The 22102-nt window shown below is 34.8% G+C and overlaps 1 protein-coding gene across 3 annotated transcripts in view; it reads right to left on the bottom strand.

The window, feature by feature from the left end:
- Nucleotides 1-22102, bottom strand: part of ARNT2 (aryl hydrocarbon receptor nuclear translocator 2) — a 251591-nt gene that overhangs the window by 58586 nt on the left and 170903 nt on the right. For all 3 annotated transcript variants that reach the window (XM_074234004.1, XM_074234005.1, XM_074234006.1), the window contains 2 exons: nt 9784-9860; nt 558-692 (listed from right to left, as the gene is read on the bottom strand). In XM_074234004.1, coding sequence (XP_074090105.1) covers nt 558-692; nt 9784-9860 — 212 coding nt within the window. The remainder of the gene's footprint in view (nt 1-557; nt 693-9783; nt 9861-22102) is intronic.

The raw sequence follows: 22102 nt of genomic DNA on the forward strand, positions 1-22102 counted from the left end.
TAGACATAAAAGCAAAGCTTCAGTATATAATTTCAACTTACATTGTACACATTTCATTTCTTTGCTGTAAGGAAATCAGTCTTTTCCATATCTACTAGTCCCCCTCAGACACTCTTTAAAATACAGTTGAGAAATCTTTTCTTGGTGTCTGTATGCAACTGTAGCAATACTACATTAATCAGATATAGTTGATGGCAAGATCAGTTGCCTATATAAGGCAATACATTAATAACCCAAAGAACTAATTTTTTTCCTAGGATGATAGATTTTTAACATTGTTTGCTTTGGAGGAACAGAACATAACAAACATGTTTCCAATAAAAATTAAAAGAAAGCAAAATGACTAAGTGAAAACAGGATGTGTTGCTTATGAAAATTGTAATTGCTTAAATATGAAAATTACAACTTTGTTAGTAATGAAAAGATGCTATTTTACATGAAAAAAATTGTAATTAAGAGAACATTTACTATCTATTTCCATTATTTGATGTCCATAGAGAAGACATATTTCTAGACAGTATTACCCAAGAATTACGAGAATTAAATCATCTACTGACCTGTGGTTGATAGCCAATAACACTGATGCATCTTGGATCCACAAATGTGATGATTCCTTCAGAGTTGTGTCGGGATAAGAACTCAGCAGGGACAGACATCCCATTCATGTCCATGCACACAGGAGAGCTAGTTACCTAAGAAAGTAGAATCAGCAGCAAAAATTAGAATTTCAAGAAAATAAAAAAAATCATCAATTTGTTGACTGGTTCTTGTCCTTTGTTTTTGAAGAAGACCAAAATGCCATCACTATGTTACAGACAAGATGCAGTGTGTACAACTGTGACTAATCAGACTAATGCAAGTTCAGAATGCTCTACCCTAGGATGGGCACAAATAGTTCATATGAACACCCAAGGTGGGTAATCGAAACTTATGCATCTCATATTTCCTTTGAGTTGCTTCAATTTTGTCTTGATCATCACGAACAGTACCCTCTCTGATTAGGGCACATCATACTAAGAAGTCTTGCGCCAGTGTCTCCTTACAGCAAATCAATTCCAAAGTTCTTAAGAGAGACCTTCAGAGTGTCCTCTATGGCTTCTTCTGACCACATTGTGAACATTTGCCCTCTTTGAATTCTTCATAAAAGAATTCAAGTATGTATCTGACATTTGAACAATGTGGCCAGTCCAACATTGATTGCTAGGAAGATTAGCTAGAGAAAGGATCTCACTGTCTGGTATCTTATCCTGTCAAGTAATCTTCAGAATATTCCTTAGGTAATTTAAATAGAAGTGATTCAGTTTCCTGGCAGGGCCCTAGTAGACTGTCCAGACTTCATAGACAATTCAGTAATGAGGTCAGCACAACAATTTTGTAGACCTTCAGTTTGGTAGTCAGTATTAATATTTCTGCTGTCCCACACTTTCCTTCAGAGCCTCCTAAATACTGAACTATCTCTGGCAATGTGTGTGTAAATCTCATTGTCAATGTTTACCTCCCTGGAAACTACACTGCCAAGATAAATGAACTTATCCATAGAGACTTTTCCATTTTCTGTTTCTGATGGTTCTACATATGGATGGTGTGGTGCTGATTGGGGCACCTGTGTTTTTTTAATGTTAATTGTTAGGTAAAAATTAGCACAAATAGCAAAGAATTGATCCATACTTTGCTGCATCTCAACTTCAGAGGGTGCATTGAGTGCACCATTGTCTGCAAACAGAAGATCATGTATTGATATTCCCTTCACTTTGATCTTGACTTGTAGTCTTTTCAAATTGAAGAATTTACCAACAGTGAGATAGCTGACCTTGATGCCCTCTTCATTCTCAGTGAAAGTGTTTAATAACATGGTTAAAAACATCTTGCTAAAAAGCATGGGAGCAAGGACACATCCTTGTTTAACTCCATTGTTGATTGGGAAATCACTAGAGCATTGCCCACCATCCAGAACCTGGGCAACCACTCCATCATAAAATTGATGTATAATATTGATGAACTTCTCCAGGCAACCAAATTTTGACATAATTTTCCATAAACTCTCATGTTTGATGTTATCAAGGACCTTGGTCAGATCAACAAACATTTTATACAAGCCTCTATTTTTCTTCTGGCATTTTTCCTGGAGTTTTCAGGCAGCAAACACCATATAGCTTGTTTTTTAACTCTATCTGAAGCCACACTGACTCCCAGAGAGGTGACCATCTTCTCAGACTATTGAGAAGGACTTGGCAGGAATCTTATCAGCAATGACCAAGAGAGAACCCTGCCTGTGATTGCTATAGGACATTTTATTCCTTTTACCTTTAAAGAGATGGACAATGGAGGCATTCTTGAATTCCTGGGGGATAACTCCTTCATGCCATATAAGGTGGAAAATTTCAGTCAGTTTTTGCATGAGCAATGGACCTTCCACTTTATAAATCTCAGCTGGAACAGAATCAACACAAGGTACTTTGCCATATAAAAGGATCTTAATGGCATTCAAAACTTCTTCAGTTTGAACTTCAACTAGGGATGGATTGACTTCAAACTGAGGTTAATGGTCAATGTACTGATTGATGACAGTCTGTTAAGAACAAAGTGTTTAGCTTATCTCTCTAGAATCATGTTCCTATCCCTAACAATGTTAATTCCATCAGTGCTGAGTAGTTGAGATGTATCATATGTCTTTGGACCATGAATAATCTTCAGGGTATCATAAAAATTCTGTTAACTAACAAATGTTTAATTCACTAATGGTTTATCTTGATTTACTAATGTGAACCATTGGTCTAGGCAAACTAGTGTGTATCTATAAGAAAAGAAACTTTTGAGAATTAAAGTTGTTTTGGGGAAAGTTTTCTCAACTTGAAAATTGAGCTTAACAATATAGGGAAAATGAATGTATGAAGGTATTTTAATACCCATTTTACAGATGAGGAAACTAAGACCCATAGTCGCAAAGCTAGGAAATACCAAAATAGGTACTTTACAATATATCAGAGTTCCAAAGAAAGTGATGTGATCATTTCAAGAAGAGAAGGATTACTTTCAGATTAAGAGGAAGAGGAGGGAGAGTTAAAGAAGGTAGAGATGCCCATCTGAGTTCAGGTCTTGAAGAGAGCTGTTTAAACAGACAGAAGTAAAGTGAGTGATGAGGGAAGGCAAAATCTATTCCAGCCATATTTGTTGATGCTGTTTCATTGTTTCAGTTGTATCTGACTCTCATGAACTTTTTTGGGGTTTTCTTGGCAAAAACGCTAGAATGGTTGCCATTTTCTTCTCTAGCTCATTTTACAAATGAGGAAACTGAGGCAAATAGGATTAAGTGACTTGATCACTCATCTAGGAAGTATCTGAGGCCAGATTTGAACTCAGGAAAATGAGTCTTCCTGATTCTAAGCCCAGTGCTCTATCTACTGTGCCACCTGCACATTCCAATCCTGTGGGATGCCAGGAAAAAAAAGCAATGGAAGAAGGCAGGGGGTTGAAAACAGGACATAATTAAGGAATGTTGAGTAGTCAACCTTGACTAGAATCATGACTAGGAATCATCTGAGATAAGGTTGAAAGGATGGTACAAAGTCAGGTTAAGAAAGAATATAAACTTTACAGTAGATAGTAGTGGTGGAGGTAAGTGAGCCAGAGATACCAAAGAAGGGTTTTTCCTATATTTTTTCCCTCAGGGGAACAGAAGAATCTGATTTGTTTTAGGAAAGTTACTTTGGAAGTGGCATGAAATATATATTGAAGAAAAGTGGAAAAAAAGGAAATTATTACTTAGGAAATTATTACAATAATTCAGGTTATAGAGCTAATGAGGGCTGATAATTGGTTCATGGCAGTAGGAGGAAATGGATGAATACACAGGAAGTTTACAGATAAATGATAGCAATGAGTTCAAATCTGGATTCAGATTCTAGATTGTGTTCTTGGGCAAGACACTTAACCTGAGGACCTCAGTTTCCTCATTTGTAAAATGGGCTTGTTGAAAAGATAAAATAATATTTGAAAAGAACTTTGCAAATCTTAAAGCACTATATAATTGTTAGTTATTGCTGCTTTTACTGTTTGTCCTCTGGTAAAAAATACATGACTAAAAGACTCACAACAGTTCATTCCCTAAGGATTTTTAGCTTTCCCCTTCAACTCTGAATAAAAGCAGAGCTGGATTTTCTTTCTCATATGGACAATATAGAATTCAGCTGTCTTCATGGTGATAATTAGGATGGTAGAAAGAATCAAGTAACTCATTGCTTAGGGGTTTAGGGACAGGGATCCCCATTTCTTGTCCCTTTCCCAAATTCATCCTTAAATGCATCTAATCTTGGAGCAATATACATATATATAGGTGAAAGATTTAAACAATGTTAACATAAAATAGCACTATAGATTTGGAGATGGTAATACAAAGATGTGGTAAAGATAATATATGAGAGGTAACAACAGTGCTGGTGATCTGTAATGATATACAAATAGCTCTTGAATACAAGAATCAGAAAGTGGGAGAAGAAGGAATAGAAGGTCAGGCTTCCTTGAGAGGCAGCAGAAGGCAAATGTTTTATTTAGGGAAAATAAGGCAAAGAGATGAATGGAGAAAATAAAGGAAAATTTTAGATTCAGAGAAGTGTAATCACAACGGAATTATAATTTCATCATTCAATCAATTTAACAATCACTTATCAAATTTCTACTAAATGCAATGCCCTGTTCTAGGACACAAGGATAGAAACAACACATACCAGTCTCTGGGTTTTGTGCTTTTGAATCATGGACACTCTCTTCAGATAGGTCATAAGTCAAAGATACAGAATGGGACCGTTTATATACTGTTTCCAGGCTTACTTCTGTGGACATTGCCCTCCTAGCAGGGTTCCAGCAGGTGCAACTCATCTGTAATGGGTTGTACAAGAATAACTCTGGCTTCCCCAGAAATAAATGAGCCAGGGTCATATCCAAACTTCCCATGAACTGTGGTTAAGCTTCCTTCGGCTATCCGGCTGGGACAGGATAGTTTTCTCCACCCTTCCCACAGTCTCTGCAGGTAGCTTTTGTTGGTGTGCTCCTTCATACAGAGAGCAAGAGGAGATCAAAATGAAAAAGGGTAAAAGTCACAGCTGGAGAAGCAACCAAGCCTTTTCAGATAACTTGTTTCACTCAGGGGATGCTGAGCTTAGAGGGGACGTGAAATATAGATCATGGAAAGTAATATCCCTCAGAACTTCAGTCTGTGACCTTCTCACTAGGACTGTGGTCTGCGAAAAAAGGAGTAAGAGATTCCTAATTCTAGGATAGGAAGTTGGACTATGAAGACCTGCTAGTCTGGGAGTAGATGAACTAACCGAAGAAACAAAGAAAGAGAATTCTATTTCTAGTCCCTTCTCTGTGACAGATTTAACAATAGGTGGTTCTTCATCTGTATTTTGGGCAAAGACGGAGAGTACACCATCTTTAGGTTCTGAACTTATAGAAGGTAAAATCACAATGACAAAATGTGGGCTATTAAGGGACTGTAGAAAATGAGAGAAGAGGGAATTTACTGACAGAAAATGTTTTCAAAAGAAAGACTTTTCATGCCACTACATACTATAAAATTTTATTTCATTTTATTAGTCATCCCCTGAGATTGACCTGGGTTCAAGTTCTGCCTTCGACTATACTAGCTATGTGATTCTAAGCAAATAGTTCACTTAATCTTTCACTAGCCCAATCAGCTTTCTGTAACTGTAAGATGCAGAACAATTTCTGATTTTAAGGAGGGAATTCCCTTCACTAATGAACTCACAAATTTGGACAAAAGAAAAAAATGTGTTCTTCCACCTTGTTTATGTTTAGTTGTTTTTCAGTCATGTCCAACTCTCTGTGACTCCATTTGGGATTTTCTTGGCCAAGATACTGGAGTAGTTAGCCATTTCCTTCTCCAGTTCATTTGATTGATGTGGAAACTGAAGTAAACAAAGCAAAGTGACTTGCCCAGGATCATACAGCTAATAAATATCTGAGGTCAGAACTAAACTCAGGAAGAAGAGTCTTCCTATCTGTAGTTTCAGTATGCCCTGCTTCTACTTCCCTCCCTGCCCCTCCCTCCCCACCTTCACCATGTATCCTCTACATCTCTACATATTATCTCATATGTTTAAAAACACTCTTGCTTATTTGGTACCTTTGCTTTTTTCCATCAAGGCACTCGCTCTACCCTCAAGCTTATTTTGTCCTCCATGTCTTAAATCTATAGTATTCCTGTAACTTTAAGGGTATATTTTCATTTGGTCAGGTTTTTGGCACTCTGAAAGGCACCGATGACTTCCTTGCTCCTATATCTCAAGGTGAATGTTCCTCTAAATAAGAGATTGGCCACAGTCACTATTTGACTTCACACCAGCTGTACAAAACTTATATTCATTGTAGCATAACTCTTAATAATGTATGTTGTACCCTCAGGATCTCAGGTTTACCAATGCCATAGCTTTTTCCAATTTTTCTAAATTTTACCTGACTTTCAAAAAAGAATTAAAGTATTTCAAGAACTTGGCAAGATGACTTGCCATGCAGTTAATATATATATATATATATATATATATATATACATATATATATATATATATATATATGTATATATATATATATGTATGCCATTAGTGTATGTGACAGATTATTTTATTTTAATTAAAAATTCAACTTTTTTGGAGTGAAGGGTCACATGGCTGATTATGAAACCTAGATTTAGAATGTGTGTACAGTTTTTGAAGAAATCCTTGCTTTTTTTTTTTAGGTTTTTGCAAGGCAAATGGAGTTAAGTGGCCCAAAGCCACACAGCTAGGTAATTATTAAGTGTCTGAGACTGGATTTGAACCCAGGTACTACACCTAGCTGCCCCTAAATCCTTGCTTTTCAATTGGTACTTCTCCTTCTTTCTACAGAGTTTTATAAATTATTTTGAGAAACAAGAAGGATCCAAACCATCAGGTATAGGGATGATGGAATAGTTCACCTAGGGTAAATTTCTTTTTGTCAAGGAAAGTATTTGTAATCTGAGTACCTGAACCCCTCTGGAATTCAATTTGTCTGGTCCCTAATACCACTCTATGCCGCAATCAATGTTGTCCAATGTTTTAAATCAGTTTCCTTAGAAATATGGTTCCTAAGAATGCACAGTTAAATGTGCACTCCTGTGGCTTTGCTAAGAATGTACAGTTAAATGGAACAACTTGTTGTGCTACAGATTTTCTGGCTATTTTGACTCATAGAGTCTGAGAATTCTATTGTGGTATAAAGGAAATGGAAATGGGGAAGAGTCATTCAGTCTCATAGTTTTCTGAAAAGAAGAGAAACTTTATTAAAAATTCTGAACAAGGATGTGCATACAAACTATGAGAGAGAGAGAGAGAGAGAGAGAGAGAGAGAGATTAAAATGTATCATTTACTGACGATTTGAGAAAAGAAATCTGCCTGGATTCTTTAACCCATAAGAAGAAGAAATGAGATAGAAAGAATCTTAGAAGTCACCCAGTCTAGCTTCCTCATTTTACTAGGTAATAGGTCAAGAGAAGTTAATTGATTCACCCAAGGTCATACACATCTCTTCCCTCAAAGGATTAGAAGGCAGATAAATAAATTGCCCTTTACACATTTATTACTTGTCTACTCTAAGACTTAGCACCATGCTGAGAGATGAAGTAATATATTATTAAGTGTTAATTATAGTGATCTCTCAGTTCTTTGAATTCCTAGTAATTAGCATCTGGATAATCCTTTTGGCCATTAATCACTTACTGTCTTCAATTGCCTTTAACTGTTACTTACAACCCTAGTTATTATTTAACCTTTCAGATATCTATCTTATATCTCTAACTAAGCTCAATTTAATTCAACAGTTCAAAAATATTTATTGAATATACACTCTGCACAGGATCTAGGTTCAAATTCTCCTCTGACATTTATGAGTTATGTGAACTTGGCCAAATTACAGAGATAGAGAAAATCAAAGCTCCTGCTTTCAAAGAGTTTACAGTCTAATAACTGCTATAAAGCAGATCATGCTAAGCCCTCTAGGATAAGAATAAACAAAATACTGTGTGAAACATAGAGCATAAAGAGAATTACTTTCAGCTTGGAGGAATGAACAGAGATGGTTTCATGGAGTCTAAGGTGTTCAGTGATGAGTTGGAGTTCACAGTTAGCAATGGGCAGAAGAAAAAAATTCTATGCAAAAGACAATTGTGCATGTAAAGAAAGAGAGTGACATAAGGAAGAACAGGGTATGAAAAGTAATTGGGGAATGGTAAGTGGTTTGGTTTAAGGCCTTAATGGAGATCCCTAAATGCTACCTCAAGGAGTTTAGAAATTATTCCTTTTTTTTTTTAGGTTTTTTTTGCAAGGCAATGGGGTTAAGTGGCTTGCCCAAGGCCACACAGCTAGGTAATTATTAGGTGTCTGAGGCCAGATTTGAACTCAGGTACTCCTGACTCCAGGGTCAGTGCTCTATCTACTGCGCCACCTAGCCAGTCCTAGAAATTGTTCTGTAGATAATGTAGAATCACAGAAGTTTTGATAGTAGAAGGGATATTGAAGTGACCAGAAATTTATTTTAAGAGTAGATAGGTGGCACAGTAGATAGAGTACCTGTCCTGGAACCAGGAGGACCTGAGTTCAAATTTGACCTCAGATACTTGACACTACTAGTTGTTTGACCTTGGGCTTAATCCTCTATTGCCTCAAAACAAAAAAAAAGAAGTTTGTTTTACTTTAGGATTATTTATCTGGCAACAGAACACATGATAGGTTCTAAGGATCAATCAATGGACATTTATTGAAGAATTTATATGTAACAGGTTACTAGCTACTAAGGATTCAAAGATCAAAGGGAAACAGTCTGTCCTTCAAGGAGATTACACTCTAAGGATTTCTATTTTGATAGACCAGATGATAGGTAAGGAAGGTCTCAAATTGTTACACAGTACATCTAACACAATGTCTTGTACCTAACATATGTACGATTTCGACCACTTGCTATAGCAGTTCAGAGATGAGTGAAGGTAGATTAATCAGGGAATACTTCATGAAAGATATAAGATATAACAGAAGACTTGATGGACAAGTAAAGATGTAAGGGAAGGATATTCTAGGTGAGGGCAAAGACAAGAGAACATGGCATGGTCAATAGGCAACTGAACTTGGAATCAGTTCAATCTACAATCAAATCCTCCTCTGATGCTTATGAGCCCTATGTTTTTGTAAAAAAATCCCTTAAATTTTCTGAGTCACTGTTTTCTCATCTGCAAAGTTAAACACTCTATTCATGTCAGTTATTTTCCTAATACAAGAATAAAGGGATGAACAATGAGCACCTCATGTTTCATAAGCAGGTTGAGGTCAGCCTGAATAAATTAGCAGAAGGTATGTGATCAAACAAAATTCATTTTAATCACAATTTATATTCTTTATTATTTCTGATCTAGATGCAAATGCTGGCTAAGCCCACATAAAGAAAAGGTTTTTATCTCATACATGGGGATACCAGAAATAGAATACAGCTGAATGTATCAAGGTTTCAAGATAACTTGTGTACTGACAAAGAAGGCATGGATTTCTGATTATCTCTCTAGTGTACTGGATGACACCAAACATTTTGGTTCTTGGATAAGGGTAGCTTATATAGATTTATTTTATGTTGATAACCATGTCAATGAGATTCTTTCTACCCAAGAGTCCCTTATGCTGTCTATAATTTGTAGACATCCCAAACATTGATGTATCATGATTGAAGATGGGATAAAAATATAAGGATATTATTGATCTTACCTGAAGTCTCCCAATTGCCACAAGACAATATTTACTGCCTTGTCCCACATCAGTATCTTCTTCTGGTATAGTCATTCCTGAAATGAGGAATATCACACCATCACCATTTTGTGTTAGAGCAATAATAGGAAAAGTGGTCTGATTTACTCAATTACAAATACAATCTCACAATTATCCAAGGATTAATTATCTGGTATGTGAATTAGCCCTTCCTGATCTTTACACTGTTTGCCAGAACCTTTATCTGTGGTCTAAACAAAGGAATTACACAAAACAAAATTCACATAAGTTATCATTTCTCTTTATTAACAGTAATAGTAGTAGTAATAAATAGTAATAGTAATAGTAATAAATAGTAATAGTAACAAACAGTAACAGTAACAGTAACAAACATCATGAAGATCAAATTGAAGCTATCATTCACCACACACTTTTTAGATTATGTGTGGAAACTTCTCCAGACCATTTATAAAAGTGCTAAATAAGACTAGTTATCACATGAATTGGGAGAACCCAATGTTTACACTTCTCCATATGGAGAAATACACAGTCATCTCTTACCCTTTGTTTCCTGTCTCTAACCACTAGTTTCCTGTCCAGGAAAAACATTCTATCTAATTCTATGATGATTCCATTAAATAAAAATGTTTAGTGTGGAATCTTGACAGAGGTTCCCAAAAGTTTAAATAAATTCGCCATTTTCCATATACATATGCTACCTGCTCAAAAAACATTATGTCCATGCTGGGCAGTGGAGCAGCTACAGGATTCTAAAGGGAAGGCTAGAAACTGAGACTGGTTAGATAGAGAAGGAAAAAAGATGGAGTTGTAGCTGCAGTCATGAGGTAAGAAAGAGCACTAATTCAGAGTTGCAAAACCTAGGTTCAAGTGCAAGTTTGTTCTGATATTTTTAGCACTGTAACCTGAGATAATACAGTTTCCTCTGCTGTCAGCATGAAGTTCCTAAGATCAAGAGCTAGAAGGAACCTTAGAGATAATCTAGTCCAACTCTTTCTGATTACAGATGAGGAATTTAGAGCCCAAAGATAGCAAATACTTCCCCAATTTTATAAAATGGCAGAGCCACAACTCAAAACCTGGATCCTCTGACTCCAGCGCATTTTCCACAAGTGTGAAGAAAGAGTTTTGTAAACCCTAACATATTTGTGGAAATGACCATAGCTATCATTTAAAGAGATTAATCATTTCATCCAGTAACTATTTATAAAGCCCAAATTATGTATAAAGCACAGTGATAAGCTCAGGTGAAGTTCAAAATTAAAAGATTGATAAGAGTACTGGTAGAAAGTAGGAAATATCTCAGTAATACTACACAGAATAAGATTCTATTGGGTCAGCTACTCAATTTGTGTGACATTGGACAAGATACTTTACAATCTATGTCTCTGTGTTCTCATCTGTAAAATGAATTTAGTAATATTGTATTGTTATTGTATTGCCCTCTTCATAGGGTTCAGGGCATCAAGACTTCAAAGCAAAAATAGCTCTTGGAAGTCACCTAGTCCAGATTCCCTCATTTTACAAATGAATACAATGAGATGCAGATAGGTGAAATGGCTTGTCCAATGTCCTGCATGTTGACTAAAGTTTCTTGACTCTATTTTCAGTGGGTTTGGATTTCCCCCTCCCCACCCTACAATCCTATTCTGATTTATGTATTAACAATAAACTTTCATTGACTTAAAGAAGGGTATTGTAAACTATGAATCACTAGAAAAATATTCACTATTCTATTCAAAGGAGTAAAAAATTCAACATCCCCCCAATGCAAAAATTTTCCTACCAAATCCCTCTTCAATTAGAATGCCTCTAGAGATGAAACACTCCATCATTCATAAGCAATCCTTTTCTTCTATTAATGGATATTATAATAGTTTGAACATTTTCATTATATTGAATTGAAATCTGTTTCCCTTTTAGCTTCTTCCCACTCATCTTAGTTTTGTTTCTTGAAGCAACATATAACAAAACTACTATCTCTTCTATACAACAATCTTGAATATCAGAAGATGTCATCACATCCTTAAATGCTGAAGCTGTATATGTTATGATAGTGCTTCACCAAAAACTATTTGCTGTATATACTTATTCTTAGGCCTAAGTCCAGCACACTATTTCTTTTTTTTGTTTGTTTTTTGGATTCTAGAATTGGTTATTCTTCATTCTCCTAGAAGACCAAAATGAAATCACTTTAGAGTCTTGCAAAATGTTCGACTGCAGCTGATTAGACCCATACAAGTTTAAAATGCTCTACCACAGATTCAGCACAAATGGTTCATATGAATTCTAGAATTACTTGTTGTAGGAATCAATAGTTTGTCTTATCCTCAATCCTCACCCCACATGGAATACCAAAGAGGCATCTCTACAATAGATTTATATGTTTGTGTAGATAATGAAGATTTCTTTCAATGGGAAGAGGGCTCCATTTCAATAGAAATGAGACAAGAAATGTGGTTTTCAATCCTGCCTTTAACACTGAATAGTTGTATGATTATGACCATGGTATTAGAGGTTTCAGTTTCCTCATTTCTTTTTTTTTTAGGTTTTTGCAAGGCAAATGGGGTTAAGTGGCTTGCCCAAGGCCACACAGCTAGGTAATTATTAAATGTCTGAGACCAGACTTGAACCCAGGTACTTCTGACTCCAGGGCCAGTGCTTTATCCACTGCACTACCTAGCTGCCCCTAGCTTCCTCATTTCTAAAATGGACATAACACCATTTGTATTACTTATTTCAGACAGTAGCTTCACATGCAAAAAGGCTTTATGAACTTGAAAGTGCTATGTAAATTCAAAGTCATATTGTATTTATTTGTGTTTATACACATTTGTCAATATATCCCTGATACTTATACATTGTAAAGTCATTAATTCATTACTTGGAATAATTTCCAATTTCCTTAATCTTGTTTAACATTTCTGGCCTAGTACTAACAAAATTATTAGGTCTACAACATAGTTTTACATTAACTTTTTAAATTATTAAAGTATAAGGCTTTTATAATTCTTTCGCTATTTGGTTAGATTTCAAAACAGACTATTTTAGCTTATTTTTTATACTGAATGCCATACTTGCTTTCATCTACACATTCCTAACCTTCTTATGCCATTTGTAATCCAATAGCATCATATCTAGTTAACCTTCCCTACAGGAAACTTTTCCCAATCTTCCTTAAATTATAGGGTCTTTCCTCCATTGATAATGCCATTTTAATTTAAATGTAGCTTGCTTATTCATAGATATTGTGAGTTGTATTTCCCATTAGACTACTTGCTCCTTGAGAGCAAGGAGTATCTTTTTCCTTTCTTTGTATCCTCACCACTTAATATAATTCCTGGAACATGTTACATACTTAATAAATATTTATTGACTGACAAAGGTCTTGGAATGTCCATGATATCTTGGCCACCCATTGCAGCTGATTCATTCATTTTACCTTGGGGGTTCCATCATTGACAGAGAAGCATTCTGATGTGTTATCCTGGCTACTTCTCTCACCAGTGTGTTATGGTGAAAAGAGAACTAGAGGGGGAGTCCAGAAAAATGAGCTCTCATCTCACCCTCCTTTAGTTTGGGATTATAGGCACATCACTCACTCTCTTGGCTGAAGCTTCCTCAGAAATAAAATGAAGGAGTTGGAATATGGCATCTCTCATTTTCCGTTTCATTCCAATTCTATGATTCTGTTTTTCAAGACCTTTAGATGATTAACTGTTTCAATATAGTCTGCCTCTCCAACAACATATAAGCTTTTTCACAGCAGAGATTGATTCATTTTTGTCTTTCTTTCCCTATAACTTAGCATGCTTGGCACATGAAATTAGTAGGTGATTTTTTTCATTAGTTGATACCAGTTTTTGCCTCAGATATGACTTCAGCCTCCCTCCCAACCATTCAAGTGAGGGCAATGGCAATCGAAGCCATGTGTTCTTTGCTCTTAAAGGCATCTTTCCAAGTTTCAGTTACAACCGGCAATTTCACCTTTTCCATCATTATTGCCAATATCTTAACTATTTAAAAAAGAGTCAGGAATAGAACTTTCAAGATGAAGTAATTCAGAAAGGTTTAGAATCATAGAAATGAGACTTAACAAACTTCATATCTCCCTCTGTTCTTAATTTAGAATCAAGACATTTGCTATTTACCTTGATCACCAGAAATTAAACCATTTCTGTTATTTCATTTTAAATACAATCTAATATTTTATGGAACACTTTATGGATTGCAAAGAACTGTCCTTACAAAAATCCTGCAAAACAGATAATATTAGTATTATCTTTTTATTTTACAGATAAAGACACTGAAATCCTAGAAAAATCAACATAGCTGGCTAAATGTAGTTCTGAACTTGAATTCATGCCTTTTTTACTCCAATTGCAATTTTTTTTTCTGGTACTCCATGCTATAGAAATGGTTGAGGGGAAGACTAGTGATGTCTATATCATTGATCTGTTGCCTATTTTGATATATATTTTTAAATTTCAAATAAACATATCTGACTGAAACCTCATAACTTAAGAAAATATGAGAAGAATTTTCATATTAGAAGGTGCAGAGGATAGGGGTAGGTGAAAAGGTTCTAAGATCAGGAGTTCTTAACTTGGCATGCACAGACAGATTTAAGGGAGAGTACGTGAATTCAGATGCAGAAAAATTATATAAGTTCAATTTAACTGATTTTCTTTGTAATCTTATTTTATGTTTGTATGTATTTTATTTTATGTACTTAAAAATATTGCTCCGAGAAATAGTCTAAAGCCTCTTCCCAATGGCTACCAGTGGTCCAATCTTTTACAAAAAAGTAAAGAACTCCCTACTAGATTTGAATCAAAATACTAATTCTTCCATGAATTATATGATTGTATGATCTAGGCTTCAGTTTTCTTGTTTGTAAAAAATAAGGAGGTTGGACTATATATGAAGGTTCTTTTCAGCTCGAGTAAGGAAGATAATAAATTCAAATCCAGCCTCAGAAACCTGTGAATCTAGGCAGATCACTTAAACTCTACTTGCCTCAGTTTATTTTTCTGTAAGATGAAATTATAACAGTATCTACCTTCCAGTATGTTGTGAGGAACAAATGAAATAATAATTGTGAAGTACTTAGCAGAGTATTTGGAATGTAGTAAGTGCTATGCAAATATTAGCTGTTTTCATTATTATTGTCATTAAGATTGTGGAAGAAGTTTAAGTTCACAATTCTTCTAAGAAATGATACTGAAGGAAAAAAATAAACTTTATTGTTTTTTAAGTTGTACATTATTATAGTATCCCATAATAACTGTACATTTGGTAAGAAGGCCATGGTCTAGCCAGATATCAGACTCCTTTAAGTAGTAAGAGGCAAGATTAATTGCACATCATCCTGGGCTGATAAGAGATGAGGGATCTAAGGTCTCATTCTCCATTATTTTTCACTAGTTAATCTCAGATCATTCTCTTGAACTGAAAGTTACACTCTGACTTTCCTCTTGAACTTTTCTTCTCTGATTTGTTTCTCTTCTTGATGAGATATAGATCTCACCTAATCCTGCTCCTCATGACTTGATTCTCCCAGTTCTTGAACTAACAATAACCCTGTTTGATTTTTGCTTTTGCAACTGGCAAGCATCTTACATTATGCAGTAAGATTCTTTTTGTACATCACTCTGGTACCCTTACTGGGCTACACTTGCTACTACAATCTTCTGGTAATACCATAGCAGAACCTCAGAGCTGGAAAGAACCTCAGTGGTATACAGTTATACATAAATCAGAAATCATTTTCTAATACTTTCAGCAACTAGTATTTTAGTCTCTTCTTTTAATATCTTCAATGACAACCCATTCTAAAAGCTAACTCTCTGGCTAGATAATCAATATTAATTAAAAATCACTGAGGGGATGCACATTAGTAGAGAATGATGGACTATAAAAGTAAGGGAAAAAAACCCTAACTTTAGTCAGAGGGTCTGAGTTCCAAATCTGAGCAACATTGGCTAAACTTTCATAGGAAATGAAGTTAGCCTGTCAATTTCTGTCCTTTATCTAATTACCATTTTCACCTTCAATAGCTTATTTAAATAGGCCATGTTGGGGTTTTTAATTGTACACCATCATAAGTATAATCTGATAACTGCTTTTCTCTCCTGTCTCTTTTTTATTTTGTAAATAATGGTTGGATTGTGGGAGAACTTTCCTGTTTTATATGTAATAGATTAAAAGAGGTATGAAGGGAGGGAATTGTCCCCGTGGGACCACAGCAGATCAGCACTGCAAAAACTGTAGATTTTTTAAAGTTTTTATAAACTCTCATTCCCAATACAGCATGAACAAGCAACTTTGCTCTGGGGAACAACAGAAGGTTAACATCCTCTTCTTCATCATGTCTTATTTAAATGTGTAAGCTTGAACTTAAGGCACATGATAACCTCACTTATAGAAATGATATTTATCTAGAAACATACATGTCAGGCCCCAAATTAAGAGATGAGTAGAAAATCCCTTCAAGGTATTAAAATAGATGCCACTATGTTCAAATATTAGAGTGCATGCCTTTTAATTATGAAAGAGTTCTTTAGACCCTTACTTTGAGTCAAGGTGATTTAAAAAAATTCTAACAAGCCTGGTTTTCTGATTTCCAATTCCATAACAGATTAGGAATATCAAATTAGAAAGCAAGGGGTAAAGGTAAGGTGTTAATGGGACATACTATGTATTCACACTAAAAGATATAAAAAAGGGATGACTGATAAGCTGATAATTAGGATAAGACTAGTGACAGAAAAAACATAATTAAACATAGATAAACTTACAAAGCACAACAATCTGAGGCCATCTCATCATCATAGACTTAAAATTCAAATATCATACTTCCCCTTTCCCTATTCCCTCCCTCAGACTCCCCCCGCAACATAGATTTGGATTTTCAATCCCTTGGATTATCTTGTTGGGGTCTGTATCTCCATTCACTTCCTGCAATATCCCTCCCCCTTATCCTTGATACCCTTTGTAGCCCATCTTTCTATGTTCTATTAGAATATAAATTCCTTGAAGAAAAAGAACATTTTTTTCCTTTATATTTGTATGCTAGAGCTTAGCATGGGTGTCTAGCATTTAATAAATGATCTAGCTATCTATTTAGGTATCTATCTATCTATGGATATAGCTCTATTACAGTCCAGTACAACATGAATGTTTATAACAAGAGAAAAGGTTAAATTAAGTTCATATTCTACTTAAGAAGCCATGGATATGTATCATGTTTTTGAAAGATTTCCATTTAACATGATTAAAGTAAAAAAAAAACTCTTGACAAAGTTATTTGAAAAATTTGCTTATGTGAAACAGCTCATTCCCAAATGGTGCCAGAAAAATGGAATGTGCTTAAAACTGGTTTTCAGAACTTTTTGAATACATTACTTTGATTGATCCTTGATTTGAGTATACTTCTTCCCATCCCACATGCCTTCTTATGAGATATGATTATCTTCTACATATTTTTCTTTAAATTTGCAACAGAGAATTCACCCAACATTTTGAAGTCCTTTCACTGTTTTTTCTTTCCCATATGAGTATAAATTAATGTACTGCTTGGTTAGTCCATCTGACTAAATGATCTTCTTTGCCAGGTTTTCTTTTCCATGTCCTTCTTAATGTTCCTGACTATGATTTTCATGTGTAAATAATTACTGATTACAAACTGTAGCTTTCCTTGTACTTACCATATGTCTTTCCATTGCCCTTTTGTTACCTGTATTTTTCATCCCCTCAGATTGTGTTATCCAGTGATTCAGTCATATAGCATGTTCCTTCATTACTATTACAAAATGATGGTGAAATGTTGCTAACAATAGAATCTCAAATTGAAAACATTTGGTTTAAATATCTTAGACATATCTTTCCAAATGCACATACACAAACCAATGAATTCTATTTGTTTTTTTTTCTTCAAAGAGAAAAAGTTATAAAGTGTTTTTTTTAAAAAACATGTGTCTAGATTTGCTGGGAATATTTTTCTTTTGCTAAATATGGTCATTTAAAAAATAAAATAACAAACAAGGGACTGTGATCATTGAGAAGTAACATAATAAAAGAACAAAGGATTGGGAGTTCGAAGCTCAACAACCAAGAACAAGCCAAGCAGCTTCCTGTAATTTTACCTGCAAAATAAAAGGGTTTCTTTACCTGTAAAATAAAAGTGTGCACTAGATGACATCTAAGGGCACATGCAGCTCTCTGGTTCTTTAATATCACTGAAAGAGGACTCAGAATTCCAGTTCTGCACATATCTATTAGGAATTATTGTTTATGAGGAAAGACTATTGAGCTTATATCTTTTTGGTAACATATTTCCAAGAATCTCAATAATTATTATTTTGTTTTGTCACTTGGGCAAGAAGTTGATCTCATCTGATAATACAAGACTTTGACATGTTAGGCTAAGAGATTTGACCATGCTAATTTATTTACCATTTTAGCAGGATTTTAGAAGCTCAAATCTGCCAATAGGCATTTATTTAATGCCTACTATGAGCCAAGCCCTGTGCTAAGTGCTACAGACACAAACATTTGTTATTATTCAGTTTTCTCCAAGTCTTTCTCCTTGTTCCATGAAAACAAAGACAACGTTAGTTGATGCTGCAATTATTTCCAGGAGGGTCTTTCTAATTGAGCATGTTTTAACCATGATGGATCTACTCTACTATTTTTCAACTGATGGAGTTCAAGACCTATTGGAACAAGTGGAGAATAGCAGGGATTTTAGTGGTAAGACCATTAGTCTTAGAGACAGAAGATATGACTTGGGTTTGAGTATGGGTTTCACATTCACAATAAAGTGACTCTGAGCAAGTCATTAACCCCTTAAATCTTTCTCTCTCTCTTAAATGAACCATATAATACACTATTATTTACTAGTTTATTGCAAAGGAAGTACTTGGTTACCTTAAATTGCTACATGAATATGAATAATTATTGTTATAGTTAATTTGGATCCCTGAGCCTTTCTGTGAACCTCTTCATAGGACACTTGTAATAAACCTCACTCTGGCAGGTTCCAAAACTTTCAATGAAAAGATTTCCTGATCATCAGGAGTCATTTGGGAAAAAAAAAATCTCCTGAACTTTTTTGCACATCACTCTGGGAATAAATCAGGAGGTCATCATGAGTAGGTTTGAGATATGTGAAACAGTACCCGAGTAGCTGCACTTGACAGTAATTCTGTTCAAATAAAACTTTGGTCCAGCAGTATTCTTATCTCTTGAAATTCCCAATCAATTTGTCCCTCTGTCAGGTTTTCCCTTGTGTACATCCAATTGGGAATCCTGCCTTACTCAAATTATCTAGTAAAACTTATCATCTTGTTCCTCCATGTAATGTTCTTGCTCATTTTCAGTTGACAGCTCTGTTACTTAGAATGACCCTTGTCTCATTTCATTCTCTCCAGTCACTGATTAAAATCAATCTGGAGTTTTGGCTGGCCACATTTTAAGCCTTCTAACTCCTACTCAGATGGAATGGATTGAGCAGCTCATAAATTATCCTCTCAGACAAGAGACTGGATCCTCAGGTTTCAGCTTAGCTCAGATGAGATACACCTGACCAATCCCTGTTCCCTGTATAATAAAATTCTATCAAATCTCTAAAATCAAATGGGTCTATTTGCTTCCCCTTTTCATGACTCCCCCTTGAATGCCTTGAAGGAATTCACCTTTTGCAATGATTAAACATTCTATGTTGAATGTGGCAAAATAAATAATGACATGCAAAGTTCTTATTTTTCCAACCTTCTAGACTAGATTTAACATTATCTACCTATAAGAGCAATGAATTTTTGAAGACAAATTTCCAATGTGCCAGGTTTCAGTAAGCAACCCTTTTCATCTAGCTACTTACCAATGCCACTGTGGTAAAAGAAGGATACATTAATCACTAGGATATAAGTTAACAGTACCTTGAAAAAAGTTTGTTCATATACTTGTTGACTTCTCAAATGTTCCATGCTTTGTAAATGAAGATGATGACTAATTAACCATTTGTATCACATATACTTTGAGTTATTTTTCTAGTACTAGTTATGAAAAATCATTCCTATTCTTTCACTCAGGGCTTTCTGTGTCCAAGGCTCATATTTGCAAGATGTGTGGCTACTGAAAATTATTTACTTATAGGAAGTCTCACAAACCAGTATCCTCTCATAAATTCAACCACTGGCAAAATACATTAAGTCAAATAATTATACAATAAACCTTCCCTTAATTCATCCTTACTAGCCAGAACAATCATATTATGTTGCATATTCACCATACTTCATTGATAATATTATGTCTGAGCAAGGAGTGGTGGGTAGAATGCTGAGCTTGGAGTCAGGAAGATCTGAGTTCCAGTGCTGCTTCAGACTCTGACTAGTCAGCTGTCTGACTCAGAGCAAGACTCTTAGACCTTCAGCCTGTCTTTATTCATATGAAAATGGAGATAAATACTACCATCTATTTCTTGGAGTTATTATGAGAGATAATGTATGTCAACAAATTTGTTGTAAAATTCTATTGTTATAATTGCCATTATATTGATAAGACTAATTAATTAATGGTATATAATTACCATTAATATTATTATCATTATATATACTGCATTGTAATCCATCAATAAGTAGAAAAAGTTTCAACATTTTCTGGTATGAAAATTATGGAAACCTTCAACTTCATTGAAGTGGCTTTGAATATTAAGAAGATAATGGGATAGTTTAACTGATTTCAGTGATTCCATAATCTATTTCACAAGATTGTCTTTGCTAAAATCTCTGCAGTAAATTATGTTTTCCTCTTAGGAAACATAAGTCATGCCAGGTCTAAATAAATTTAAAGCAATGTAAACATCCAAATTAAATATAACCTAAAACTGCTGTTTCTGATGGAACATAATATAGGAAAGATTTTTCCCCTTTCTCCTTATATGGATCCCATTAACACTGAGAAGTACTGTGTTTTCCTGCATTAACAGGATATTCCATAAATACTTTTCTAGATGCCAACCAACAAATTAGATTTTCCTCATCTACAAAAGGAGAGACCTAGAACAGGTGATCTCTAAGGTCCCTTCCCATTTGAAATGTATGATCTATAGATCTTCTGACCATTATTATTACTATTAGCAGTCTTGCAAGCTCTATTTCTGCATACATATTAAGTAGTTTTATTAGAATGGCCTCTATTTTCCCTTCCACTTATCCCAATCCTATTCACTCTTTTTTTTTTTTAAAGATTTTTCAAGGCAACGGGGCTAAGTGGCTTGCCCAAGGCCACACAGCTAGGTAATTATTAAGTATCTGAGGTCAGATTTGAACTCAGGTACTCCTGACTCCAGGGCCAGTGCTCTATCCACTGTGCCACCTAGCCGCCCCCCTATTAACTCTTAAAGGACCAGCTCAGACTAATTTCATTCATTTTTATTCTAACCCTTATTGTTCTTCTCTTTCCTCAATTTCTGCAGCACTTATAGTCGTGTGCCACATATTTTAGAACTTAGATACTACTTTCTGTGGTCAAATATTATTTGCATAAGAGGAGTCTCTCTGATATAGTAAAGTATTTGAGAGATGCATCAAATCTCACATTTTGTATTCTCTAAAATGCCTAACAGTACTCATCACAAAATACTTACTTTAAAAACAAAGCAAAAAAAAAAACACTTGCTGATTGATCCTATGTCCTCTCATAACTCTAAATATTTGATCTTATTTTATTTAAGGTCTTTCATTTTTATAATATATATCTCTCCATTTCTCTTATCCAATAAGAGACCTCTAGTAACAGATGACCAAGAAAAAATTTTCAGTAAAATTAATAAACACATCTAACAGGACACTCAGATTCCCAAAACTCTGAATGAAAATTTTCACTTAAAACAGATGGGAACAGAAGCTGTTAACTCCATTTTAAGGTTAGGAGTACTAAGGAACAGAAACATGAAGTTATTTGCAAACCTTTAGACAATACCATAAATACTGGAAATAGAATGTCTCTCTCATATCTGCCAGAACAAAAGGATTTCTAGACCTTTGCTTCAATTTCTTATCAAGCTAGGATAATAATCTTCACTTTAAAAATAAATCTTTTTAAATGATCTTTCACAAAAACATACTAATATACTGGTGTTCAAGTTGTGAACTGGTCTAATCATTTGAGAAAGCAATTTGGAATTATTGTCATAAAACAACTAAAAAGTCATTATCTTTGACCTACTTGTGTTGTTAGACACATACATGTCTTACATAAGAAGGGCAATGATGATAAGAAAATTACCAAAATATTT

This window comes from Macrotis lagotis, chromosome 4 (genome assembly GCF_037893015.1).
Source record: "Macrotis lagotis isolate mMagLag1 chromosome 4, bilby.v1.9.chrom.fasta, whole genome shotgun sequence".
In the NCBI taxonomy this organism is placed as follows: domain Eukaryota; kingdom Metazoa; phylum Chordata; class Mammalia; order Peramelemorphia; family Peramelidae; genus Macrotis; species Macrotis lagotis.